The sequence below is a fragment of the Pleurodeles waltl genome, chromosome 9, assembly GCF_031143425.1.
Source record: "Pleurodeles waltl isolate 20211129_DDA chromosome 9, aPleWal1.hap1.20221129, whole genome shotgun sequence".
NCBI classification, from domain to species: domain Eukaryota; kingdom Metazoa; phylum Chordata; class Amphibia; order Caudata; family Salamandridae; genus Pleurodeles; species Pleurodeles waltl.
In genome coordinates this window covers 539651705-539664683 of record NC_090448.1, presented here as the reverse complement: position 1 = coordinate 539664683, position 12979 = coordinate 539651705, and the positions used below count along the sequence as shown (strand labels likewise).

At 40.2% G+C, this 12979-nt stretch overlaps 1 protein-coding gene across 2 annotated transcripts in view; it reads right to left on the bottom strand.

The window, feature by feature from the left end:
• ACTR10 (actin related protein 10) overlaps positions 1–12979 on the bottom strand; it is a 247924-nt gene that overhangs the window by 200213 nt on the left and 34732 nt on the right. For both annotated transcript variants that reach the window (XM_069207450.1, XM_069207451.1), the window contains exon 4: positions 5252–5360. In XM_069207450.1, coding sequence (XP_069063551.1) covers positions 5252–5360 — 109 coding nt within the window. The remainder of the gene's footprint in view (positions 1–5251; positions 5361–12979) is intronic.

Below are 12979 nucleotides of genomic sequence, written 5' to 3'. Positions count from 1 at the left end.
CGAAATAATGATCAAATCGGTCAGAAATAACCTGAGAATTGTCTCTCCTAAAATGCAAGTGAGAAAGCAATGAACATGGGTATGCACCAAAGACTTGCAACTTTGGAGATAAAAAACACAAATAAGAAAACTATCACAAGATGCCTTGTGTTGTAAATTGAGAAATGCCAGATTTCTACGTTTAGTTAGCCTACCTGAAACTGAGTAATGTAATTTAGGTGTCTAGTAAATGTTTCTAGAAAACAAAATGTCTTTGCTGCCCTAACCAAGGCATTGGGGAGTGGGAGCAGACTTTACAGTTAAACCAAGCACTCTGTTAAGCACTGCTAATGGAGAATAAATCGGATGGTCTAGATTGTTTGAATGATGGTGCAACCATTTCTAGGAACGTAATGGGCCAAACTTATTTGATACAGCCCTATGGTGAGCCACTGATTCACAGATGAACACAGAAAGAAAGAATATCCCCTTTTAGCAGCTTTTTCCAGATCCTGGTCAGAATCACAAAGCGGTTAAACCATCTCATTTCAAACATCTGCAACTGTTGAAATTTCGGGTTAACAATAAAATGTGTTAAGGGGGTACTCCTGCAGGCAGAAGCTGTTTAGGAGAAAACTATAGACTCTTGGTTGCCTACCACATTATGGTAAAACATTTGTAGCGAAAATAAATATTGTCAAGAAAAGAATCTTGTCTTTAGGATACATATTATTTGAAAAATATTCAACGTAAGAAATCCCACTCCTTTAATAAAATGTTTCCTGGTTGCTTATCGTATAAGGTGTTTGACTTTATGTACTGTCTTAGCCAGATCTAGTAGTACAATTCAAAGATATTAACATATTGCACTATTTATTGCAATGGTATAATAAGCAACTACACATTACAATATTAGGTTTCAAACACCCAATTTACACAATATACAACCTTACATCTCTGTCAATGGTTTTAGACATGCTGTGGAGCATCGCTGATGTTGTGCAGAATGGCTAATAAACAGGAAATAATAAAAGCATACATGGCCAGTTGCGTCATTTTGTAGGTGCATGCACCAAGAATGCGTTCCAACAAAATGACTAACTGTTTTTTTGTTTTGTACACCGATCCAAATTGATAAGAGCATGGGGGTGGGTGCAGGACGCAGTTTGGAAGAAGCAACACACAGAGTGGAACCTATTGGGCAGAAAAACAACAGGAGGGTGGAGGGACACAAGGAGAGGGCAGAAGCAAGACAGAGGGGGCAGGTGGGCGGGGGAGCAACATGGAGGGCTCAGAGAGCAAAGCAACCAGAACAAGAAAAATGGTGGGGGTGGTAGAAGTGAACAAGAGATTTCAATGAGAGTTAAAGCGCACAGCAGTGGCTCGAAGGGCGGATCTGTTTAAAAGTGAAAGCGTATGTAAGACCAGCTGGAAGGATAAAGTTGTGGAAAATGATTTTTTTTATAATTCTATGGAAGAAAAAAAAAGTACTGAGAGAAGAAGAAATAAAAAAGGTCAAACACGCTGAATAGTAAAAACACATGCATTCTCACAGAATCGTTTAAAAGCAAGTGGAACAGTGAATCTGTATAAAACTTTAAAAGCACTCAGCGTGGCTCAGAAGAACAAGCTTTGGCAAACAGTTTTGACTATAAGAAATCTATTGGCTTTGTCAATGTTTTTTACATGTTGCACAGCAGCTGAGCTGAGCAACATGGCTTAAAGTAAAAAAAAAAAAAAAAAAAAAGCACTATAAAGCGGCCAGCATTGACAGAGTCATAGCGCCTGTTTTTTGTGGGTTTTTTTTACAAAGCCAATATATTTCGCATAGGCAAAACTTACTGGCTTGGCCAATTCTTGTTTTAAATACAAGAGATTTTACAAACATTGGTTTGATGGGAACAGCACTGTTTCAAGTGTAAAACCGTTCCTAACTTATTAAAAACACTGCATATATCCAGCCAAGCTCTCAACAAATACACAATGAACATAAACAGGAAATATTAAAGACCCCTCTCTGGTCTGTTTGCTACATTTGAAACCCCTGTTGTCTTACCAGATGTGCTGGGAAAGCCCATCAATTGTTTACCTAAGATTAGATTCCAGGGCCTGTTGGAAGACTTGAGGGGGTGGGGGGTTGCTCTGAAAGATATCTTGTGACAATGAGTCACTTACTTGGTAAAAGGTACCTTGTCCCGGGACTGTATTTGAATGCTGCCCCATAATTGGCTTGGCAGCGGGTGATGGACTAGTGTTCCAAAATGTAGGAGCCAGTGTGTGTAGCCTAGGGATGCCCACAAAAACATCAGAAGAAATGGGGTCCTTGACTGGAGTGAATGTCATAATTAAAGCAGCAATATAATTTTAACGGTAAATACATCATTGGGTTCTCTCTCATGGGTAGTTGAGCTTACAGCTATATGTAGAAATGCCCAAAAGAATGGAATTGATATATTGATTAAAGGATGGGTGCCTAATATTTTCTTTCAAAAGGCGAAATCATCCAGGTCTCTGTAGTGTCAGAGACTACGTATGTACAGCAAAATTTCAAGTGTTTCTGTGACAGCTGCTTGCTGACAATGAGGAATTGTGGAATATTCCCATTTCGATAGCCCACCACTAGGCAGTCTTTGCTCAATGACTAGCCCTTAATTTGAAATCTAAGAGAAGTCCTGCCATCTTGTGGACTTTCAACATGTGAGTCAATACTTTTTCATCTAACCGTATAATATGTTGTTTAATAGGGTGTCTCATTTCCTTCTTCAGTGGTTTATTTAAATTAGTGATTATAATATTTCTTATATTTGAAAGCCTTTCCTCAAAGATTTTATCAGTAATTTGTGGCATGCCTCCCTTAACTTTCATAATGTCAACCTCCTTAGCTACATATTTCCTATTTCTGACCTTAGCTAGACAAAGGCCAGAATTGCATTGTTTTGCAGTTAGAGCGTTTGCTCTGCCTTTTTGTGGAAGACAATATTTGGTCCGTGATAGTCTCCATGGTGCAGAGGGGGGACTAATGACTCAATTGCAGTTTGGACTTTCTTTGTCTAGTTTTTGCACTGGCATATACATTTTTCATATTTTTTTTCACCTAAGTTGCGCCTGAAATTGAGCTCTGAGACACTCTTGTAAGCACTCAAAGTTAGTACAACTATGTAGCTCTCTGAGGATCCAGCCCTTTTGGGGGCTTCTTAATTTCTTATTCTTCCCGTTGTGGGATTTCTGTGCACGAGTTCTAAATACAGTTTAGCTGTTGCTTGGGCAAGAGCAGGGCTTTGTGTCACTTACATATTGCTGAGGGATTCAGGAGTTTCTACTTCCCAATTACAAGGATTTCAAAGCCCTCAAGTGTGCCTAAGGAAATTTTCATGCTACCTCTCTCAAAAGGATTAAAAGGTATACCACGCTCAAGCTAGCAGGTATGGCTGGGGAGCTAACTGGACAACAGAGGGAGCCAAGGCACTCAGGAGAGTGCTCAGATTTTTGTAATTGTGTGTTTACATGACCTTTTGGCCCTTTGTGACTAGGTATTTTTCATAACTCAAGGGCTTAATTTTCTCGAGCAAGGGAAAGGTTTTCTGCCTGTACAGCAGAGGGTATGGCCAAGTGGGTTCCAGCAAGTATTATTTTTATGCAGTGAGATTTTATGGGAGCTTGTCACCTCTACAGTCACCTTCATTGCCTGTAATCTTTCAAAATTGTTCTGTCAATTCAATTAACTAAGGGGGTGGTTTGAATGAAGTGAGGCTGTCCTACAACCTATATATTTTTTAAGGTGACTGAAAAGTTCACTCATTCACCTATCACTTTTCTCTAAGATGGCCATGAACGGTCTGAATAAGAAGGTGTACACTGTAGACATTTTGTGCTTTTATTATTTTTCCTGGAGGCATCGGACTATTCTCCTATTCATGGGTCACTTTCCGTAGGATTTTTTTCTATGTACGAATCACAGGGGTGGAGAGGGAACATCGCTATACCCAGGACCTTAGGTCTTTTGATGCCAGATTGCTCTGGAAACATTTCTGAAATTCCCCTGTTTAATCTTGAACAGAGGCTGGAGCAAATGATTGGCGATTGGAAGGGCTTAATGGGTTACAAACCCCAGACTGACTGCAGGATGCTTTAAGTGTCTTGGCTGGCTTATTTGAATTAATACAACAGGTATCCAAGTTACCTGGCGCTCTACCATTTCCCATAATCAGTTCCACAAATTCCTCTCCTTGCATGGCTTTCCACCCCGCTCTCTTGACTTTCCTGCAGTGCATGTTCTTATGCACTGCATATCTTACTTCATAATGCAGAATTAAGCACTCAGCTACCCAAGCTCACATTCCCAGACATTGCATTCTGCTTCTCTGTGAAGTGGAAAATGCACCAAGGGTGCGAGGAAAGCACCGGAAGAGGAGAAGTGACAGGTGTGGTAACTGATGCAGGTGTACACATGAAGTGGTAGTACGTGTGGTCAATGATCAAAGCTGCACTGTCCACTTCAGCAATCTGTGCATGCCCAGTGCTTGGACACAAATACTTTGGCGTAGCAGTTTCGGCTGCCTGTACCCCAGAATCATACCCCTTTACCTGGCTAACATCTAATAAAGTACTTGTTCTTCTCATCCATTACAATCCCTACGTCGGCCATTGTTTAGGATCAGTTTACTGGCGTCTGAACATGAAATATTTCTGAAATAACATGCTGTTCACCATGTGATCTAGGCCATCATGAAAAACCAACCTCTAATGTTGCAGTGGACACGCACTCTTCAACCCGGGCTCAGGTGGCTATAGATACTGCTACAACTTTTGATCTACTCGTAAATAAAGGTGGTTTTGTCATAATATACCTAATGGTGCTAGGACTTTGAATCAAAGACAAATTCTAACTTTTAGAACAAGTGCCATCTACGTACCCACCAGAAAGAGTAATCTTCCTCAATGCTCAGACAATTGAGACAAAGATAAAATTAATGGGCAAACATATTCTAGAAATGTTTACAGTGAACATCCGCAACAGAAAAAAATGGACATTTCACTAAACATAAAAACATGAATAAGCACCTTCAAATTTAAGACAAATTTTCAATAATGTTCCATCAGCCCTGTGAAAAGAAAACTGAAGACAACAAACATGCTATTATCAAAGGTGTTAATAGGCCCATACAAAGACGAAAATGGTCAGGATAAGGGGAACATCACTTATGAATAATACATATTGTAGGTTTATCCTAAATTCAACTTGTGACAATTGGTCTCAGTGCAGCAAACATACCTCGAAATATTTGAAAAGAACACTTGTCAGTGTTTCTTTAAAGTGGGAGGGGCACAAAACTGATTCTACAATGACCACACGCCGATCCCTTGGATTCACTAATAGATGTCTGTAGGAAACGAGAGAAAGTAAAAAGTAAAATATACAGCTTGCAAAGATTACAAACATTCTGAACATTCAAAATTATTTAGGACAAAAAAATCAAGTGTAATGCAACTCCCATAATATTGATCATGCGTGTTCAAAGAAAACAGTGGAATTTTAATGATGAACTGCATTTCAACACTCAAATTTTGGAATTTATAATTTATTGGTTTATTGTTCGAGTAGGACTTTTGAGTCCTGAGGGATGAGAGCCATAACATTTCTCCCAAGGTGCTGCTCAGATATATTGGCCCTACAGAGAAACTGAGGTTTTTAGAGAACAGTGTGAACCTAGAGTACTGTCATACTACACATATAATAATCAGTAAGGTATTGTCTACAAGGCACAAAACCTTCAGTTGTAACGGGCACATCAATGCAACAAAGGGAAGAATCAAATCTTAGCTGCTGGAAGGAACATTTCAATGTGAAGGGACGGCTGGAAGAGTTGTCGCCTGGGGATAGTTCCAGGCGGGGTGCCTCCAAATGTAAGAGAATGAAGAAGTATTGCAATTAGCTTGTGGAGGATAGGAGATAGCTAAACAGACAAAGCTCCTGAAAAACATTTAACATGACTGAGACTCGCAGGTGAAATTTATGTGTTTGGTGACACGTTAATGAAAATTTAATATGCAGGTCTTTGAAACCACCATTCACTATCGCATCGGCTACCACAAACACAAAGGAGAAGCATAGAGTGAGTGAGCCCTGTGACTGATAAATCCCAATTAGAAGAAGCAGGTATGACCTAGTCAAGCAAGAAAAAGGGCACTAAACACGGTGAAAGGTGAACAGGAGGATCCTACATAGTGGTTATAGAGAAGCATACCCTGAATTCCACTTTGGAATAAACATACATTTTTTAAACAAAAACTATTGGTTTTAATACAGTATAACGTAACAGAACATAATACATAGCTTTGTCTCTTTGTTTGAATATAACTTCTTGGCAGGACAGGGTGGCTATTCCATTGGTTTGTGACAATTATCAGCATATCTTCTATGTATATCTAGGAAGAGTTTCCCCCAACAGATTCTCTGAACTAAGTGCAAACCGTTTAACACACTCAGACTATCTGCACTTTATTCCACAATTGAAAATGGCACTGCTCTTAGCTAATGTCAATGTGTCTTGTCACCTACAAATCCTGAACATGGCAAGATCTACATGCCCTCCATTTTTCAGTGCATCTTAACATTTCCATTCTTTAATAATCTTCAATTCTTCCTATATATTATGTTGCTACTTATCTTACAAATCCTCTCTTCAGAGCCCGTCCTCTCATTAGTTCTGCTGCTCATTTTTATTTCATAGTGGATGATCTTCTGACATCTAACTCCACCCAATCCAAAGTGCAGTCCATACCTCAATTTGGCCTAATTTTCCTGTTCTAGAGGCAACAGACATTACAAATACTAATTTGGCTGCGGCCAATCTGTACATATTCTTACGCCTGGCTAGCCTTCAAGAAGGCATGCAGTTTTCAATCCTGTAGAGATTAACGGCTAAACTGGTAAAATGCTATTCCTGTTTCTGTGATTCTTCAGCTAACATGACCCTTTATTCCTGCACTGCCATCCAACATGTGTAGCAGGGAAACACAAGTCATGCTCCAAACCTACGCTACGTTTTAAAAAAAAGAATATCAGAACACAAATTATTATCCAGAGAAATTTGTTTTTGTACCATTATGCATCATAACACCAGATATACAAGAACATGCAGAAGTATAAAATGTATTTTAAAGAAAGCAAAATTATATGTTTATCGAGGGGGAAACATGAATTATTCACCAATATTTTACACACCGAATTAGACAGATTTTTTAGTACTGTAACCCAGCAAGAAACTATTATCCACCAGAACAACTTCAGGTCTATAATCTGTGGCCCTCAATATGAGCGGCCTCTTAATTCTGAAGAAATTGGGAGCTCTGTGGTGTTCCTCGGACTTTTTAATTTTCTCAAGGAGATTTCAGCAACGGAAAGTCAAAAACTTTGTGTGAGAGAATTGAGGGGAAATTCAGACTTGGAAGTACTATTTCCCCCTACAATTCCTCATTTCTAAAGGGGTCCGCACAGCCTCAATAGTAATTGCCCAGATTTTCCATACCTGCGGATCTACGGAATTACTGATAACTCTGAGTGTTGGGCGAAATGCAAGCAATTTTCTGGGTCACTCAATATGTTCTGCCAGAATACCAACTCAATTGTGAGAGGGCCCATATGACCATAAAAACAGTCTAATGTACAAATCTCTAGTGCACAATGGCAATGCTTAGGCCATTTATGTAAAGCTTAAGCCACTCTCCCCCATATTTGCTTGGCTGGCACCTTGTTTTCTGCCATACAGGTCAGAGACATGAAAACAAAAGTATTGGAGGATTTAAAAGTGCTACTATTATGGTGATCAATAACTTGTTACCTGTAGCAATAGTCCTACAGGTTCATATATTTTGAAATGATCAATGTGTAGTAACTGTTCTAAGCAAGGTTGGAGGCAAGAATGCGTTTAATAATAGAATGTTAAAACAGATTACCCATTTGTGCAAATGTTCTAAAATCTAAAGTGCAGAAATTAGTGATTTGCCTACATTGCCTTACAAAAAGTGGCTTCTCACCTTTTGAAGTCTTATGCCTGCTAGCCTTCATAGAATTGGTGCAGTACTTGCCTCAAAACATACTGAGGTTTGCCTCCGGTGTTAGAAAACGTGGTTTTGTATCCAGCCCCTTTATGCTACGAAATCACTAGTCTATTACTGAGTGTCCCCAATTACTTATTTTCACTACTGGACAAGGTCTTAAACTTTGCAACCTATAAGGTAAATCAAGCCATACTTTTAACCCACTCTACTACAGCAGGTTGCCTTGTTCTCTGCCAAAACCAGAAGACTATGTAAGCTATTTAGGCCATAATTAATGCCGTCTATGATATATCCCTGAACTACCTTTCAGATTCCTCGGGGTGAACTAGGATTTGTCAACTAAACCCTTCTATCTACCCTTACCCATACAGTCCAGCACTGAATCTAGGTTAAAGTCCTGGTACCTTATAGTAGTCGCCCACTGGAAAACACTTCTACCAGTCATCCAGGCAAGCAATTCACTCCAGGGGTTTGAAACAAATAAAAAGAGGCACCTCCCATTACTAGCAAGCAAAGAGCAATTTAGGTTTCAAATTACCAACAAACTTTGTAAACAGAAATAGGTACAACGGTGCGTTTGTTTCTTTTATGTTATAGTCTGTTTAAGTTGACAGTCCATGCTACTGTCGGACAACGGCACATATGAATCTTACTATAATCACTTACTTTGGCTTTTGTAAACACTCCATTCAACCATGGTGCGAGGTATTGTTGCTTTATCTAAGTACAATATTTCTCGTAGAAACAACAGACCAACTAAATAAATGAATAAAATTGCTTCAAATCAGCAGCTGGATTTTTACATGAACAGTGATCAAAATGTAGGAGCACTTCAAAATAAGTAAACTTTTGTGGCCTAAATTCCCACTAAATGTTTGTAAAATATCCAAAACGAATATTTCTACTTCACTATTTCACCAAGAATAATCACCAAGAATAATGCTGTCCAACAGTGCTGTTACTCCAGACCCACCTCCTCTGTTGAAGAACCTCTAGGTAGTTTCAGAAGGGGGAAGACTGATGTAAGCAATACCTTCTGCACACTGAATGAAATTAATCATCACATTATGCCCTTGCTTTAAGATACACTTACTTTTTTTGACAAACTTTTTATTGACTTTCCACAGAGTTGAATTGGTAACAATTATTACAAGCATAGTATATGACGTTAAACATAACACTTCACAATGACATTTTGACAATATTCTTCTTGTAAGTAGGACTAAATGACTTGTGGAATCCATGCCTGCGTTGACTCTCCTCTCGCTCTCATCCAGCTCTTCCCTTCCTTGTCGACTTCCTATACCCTTTGTTGGTAGACCATGAGCGGTTCGGGCAGGGTTCCAGGTGTTTAAACCTAGCTTCCACCAATCCCTTCCATATCTTGTAGTTTTTTTATGGCAGCCTCTCACCTTGTTTATTGGACATTCCATGCCCATGCAAAAGCCCAATCCTTTAGCCCACACCTCGACCAATGGGTCGGCCACCTGTTCCCAGGCCTTTGCAAGGCTTTTGCAATATCTCTCTTGGGTACTATTAGGCCCAACCATAGGAGTGCCCTCCAGTATCATGCACCACCAAACTTATCGGTCATGTGAAGTAACACCAATCTGGAATCTTTTGGAATTCTCAAGCCCAACACTCTCTCCAATCTCCCCAAAATGCCTTCCCAGAAGGGAGAAAGAACAGGGCAGTGCCAAAACATGTTGGGATAGGTTACCCGGAGAGCTACGGCATCTTAAGCACCCTCCATCCGATATAAATCCCATGCGACAGAGCCTGGCCCTGGTATAGCATACCCAATGGAGCAGATTTAGCTATATGTGTCTAAACTGTGAAGCTATAACTGCCTCTCTGGGAGCCTCTTGGGTTTCTCTCCAATCTTCATCATCCAGTTCTCCTAAATCCTGTTCCCATGCCCTGCGTACTGCCAACATGAGGTCTGGTACATTTTTTAACAACATATTGTATGTTTGTAATAGCTTATTTTCTTTTGTTTTCATGAGGAGGAGCTTAGCTTCCAATGATTTAAACTCTGGTATCTCAGTTGTGGCCTGAAGCGCCAGCATCAGCGCCTGCTGGAGTTGCAAGTATCTGAAAAAGCGTATTACTCAAGTAACTCCTGAAAGGATTTCAACACACCACTGTGTAGAACATCCCCCAGAATCAAGATTTTGATATTGTCAACGCCACAAAGCCTCACACAGGCACGACCTGCGGAAGGTAAGCGCCGCGCCATAGAGCTGTCTCTAATGTTAGCCTGTCAATCCATCCAGTAGTTTTTTTTTTTTTTTTAACCGCTGCCCATACCTCCAGCCCCACGCTGGTAGCCGGTGGAAGAGAATCGGGCTCAGCGTCCCCATATAACATGTGTGGGAGACTATGTACCCGAAGTCTTCTCATCAAGGGTGTAGGCCGGGTCCCCGAACCACTGGTTGTTGATAATAAGAAGATGGGATGCCCAACAGTACAAATAAGCATCCAACGTGGCCACTCCGCCCTCAAACACTTGTCTGCAACACTTTTCCAGTGAGCTGCGTGGTATTACACCCGCCCCCAAGAGCAGTGTCTGCAGCAGGGCATTAACTTTCACAAAGAAGGAAGGGGCAATCAGAAAGGGGTGATTTTTGCAACTGACATAAAAGCTGCTGCAGTGCAACCATCTTAAAGATGGTTGTGCGTCCAATCGAGGTCAATGGAAACGTATTCAATGTAACGTCCCTCGATAGCCGATCCATCTGTGGTACCAGGTTGCCATAAAATTAACACTTCGCATTCCCAGTAACAAAGACTCCCAAATCCCAGAATTTTGAGGACTGGATCAGTATCCCCAACGCCCATGGTATATCAGCCAGGCATGAACCTATGGGGTAGATCACAGATTTCCAGGGGTTAATCCGTAGGCCAGATTATATGCTGAATACATCTAGCATCTGCAGCGCCCTAGTCCCTGATATGGTTGGATCCCAAAAATACAGAAGTACATCATCTGTGTACAAAGATAAACGGTCGCTCAACATGTTGCCCCACTCAAAGCATCCATACAATGAGTCTATCGTACACAAGCTGACAATGGTTGAATTATCACTGCAAATAATAAGGGGGACAAGGGGCACCCCTGGCGGGATATATATATATATATATATATATATCTATATATATATATAGATATATATATATATATATATATATATATATATCACTCTCTCTCTCATGAAAATAGTTGATGAACTTAGGTCCACAGCCCACTTCGGCGAGAAGAGCAAACATATAGGCCCAATCAAGAGTCGAAGGTCTTCTGAAAATCGACTTACATTAAGGCTCTATGTTCCTCCACTGACCCGCTTAAGGCGATCGCATTATGCATGTGCCTCAAACTGTGTTAAATGGCCCTCCGCAACATGAACCCTGACTTATTAGGAAGAATTAGATGCTTGATGACTTTCCCCAGCCAATTAGCCAGCATTTTGGCCCATACCTTTACTTCCACGTTCAAGAGTGTTCATCCCTTTCAGAGTGCGTACGCATAACATGCATGTTCATCTCTCTGCATTTCCGTAAGGTCAGGGCTGAAAACCTTAAAGCAAAAACTCACCATGGAAATAAGTGCAACACATGAAATAAAAAAAAGAGAACCAGTATTAAGGAGCGTTTGCTAAGTATTAGCTTGAAAACACCTCATTTAAGTGCCCACATGTACACGAGTAACAAGAAATTGAGAGGAAATTGCTCCTAAGTGCAGGCCATAGTGAGAGTTCTTGCCATGCTAACAGTGCATGTTTTGTGTCTCCCCCTCTCACAAAATTTGAAGACTATAAATACAGTTCAAAATGTTAACACCTTTCGTACAATAGCATGGGGCTCTGCAGAAGATATGATGCATGCAATTTTCATCTCATGAGTAAAGTGTTTGGCTTAGGAGAAGAGTCATTTTTTTTTCTTGCCATTTTATATTTTGGACAACCTTTTAGAATAAAGGCAGTGGGGAATACAGTATGCTACAAGACATTTTAGAGACTGGCTTAAATAAAATAACCAGAGGCACAGCATAATTGGAGCTTGGCTATGCAAGTTGGGCAACTAGTATTTTTGCACTTATAAAAGCTCCAAGTCAGTGCTCACCAACAAAAATAGGATGTCTATTTCACTTACCTGATTTAATCTGACCATTTGCAGCAAAACATGTTTCTAATTGGCTTTGGTAAAATTATTTGCCTTTATTGAATTAATACAGGCTTTGTTCACAACAACTGTGCATAGCATAAATAAAGCACATATGGATGGCAATGTTTGAGTGACGACTGAGACAGGGAATAACTGTTATTTCACTAAGTGCCACGGACACATTTTTAGAGCATATTTGGCAGGGGGATATCCAGGAGGTCTCCATTCTTCTATAATGTGTTGTGCTATTCTGGAGACCCAGAATGTACAGACCTACTGGACATTATATTTCATATATCTGTAAAAACTTAACGAATCAGTAGAAAATCATACATTTAGCCCGCCCTCTCAACCATGCTTTGAGACGATTCCTTAAAATCTATTTTAACAGTACTTTTCTTTGCATGGTCACTATTCCAGGGAGAAGGAGAACTCTGGAATAAGAATGGCTCATGCTTCAATAAGCCCATGGTCAGGGGCTATGCTTCTGGAAGGCAGTGGTGACCATTTGAACCATAATATGTTTCTATGGCTCCCCATATCTGTTGTCGGATACATAAAGTCTGGAAAGCTCTCCATATTATGGAATGATAAACGTGCCTAGCTGAACGACTACTTCATTACTTTTTCTCGCAACTGCCCAAACAGAGAGAAATACTGAGGAGTAATCTGTAGGATACTAAAATCTTGTTTCAAAGAGTTGTAGCTAGGTTGGTATTGAGGAGTGTAAACCTGTTTTGTCTGCTGATGGAACCATGCACAGATAAGGAAGAAC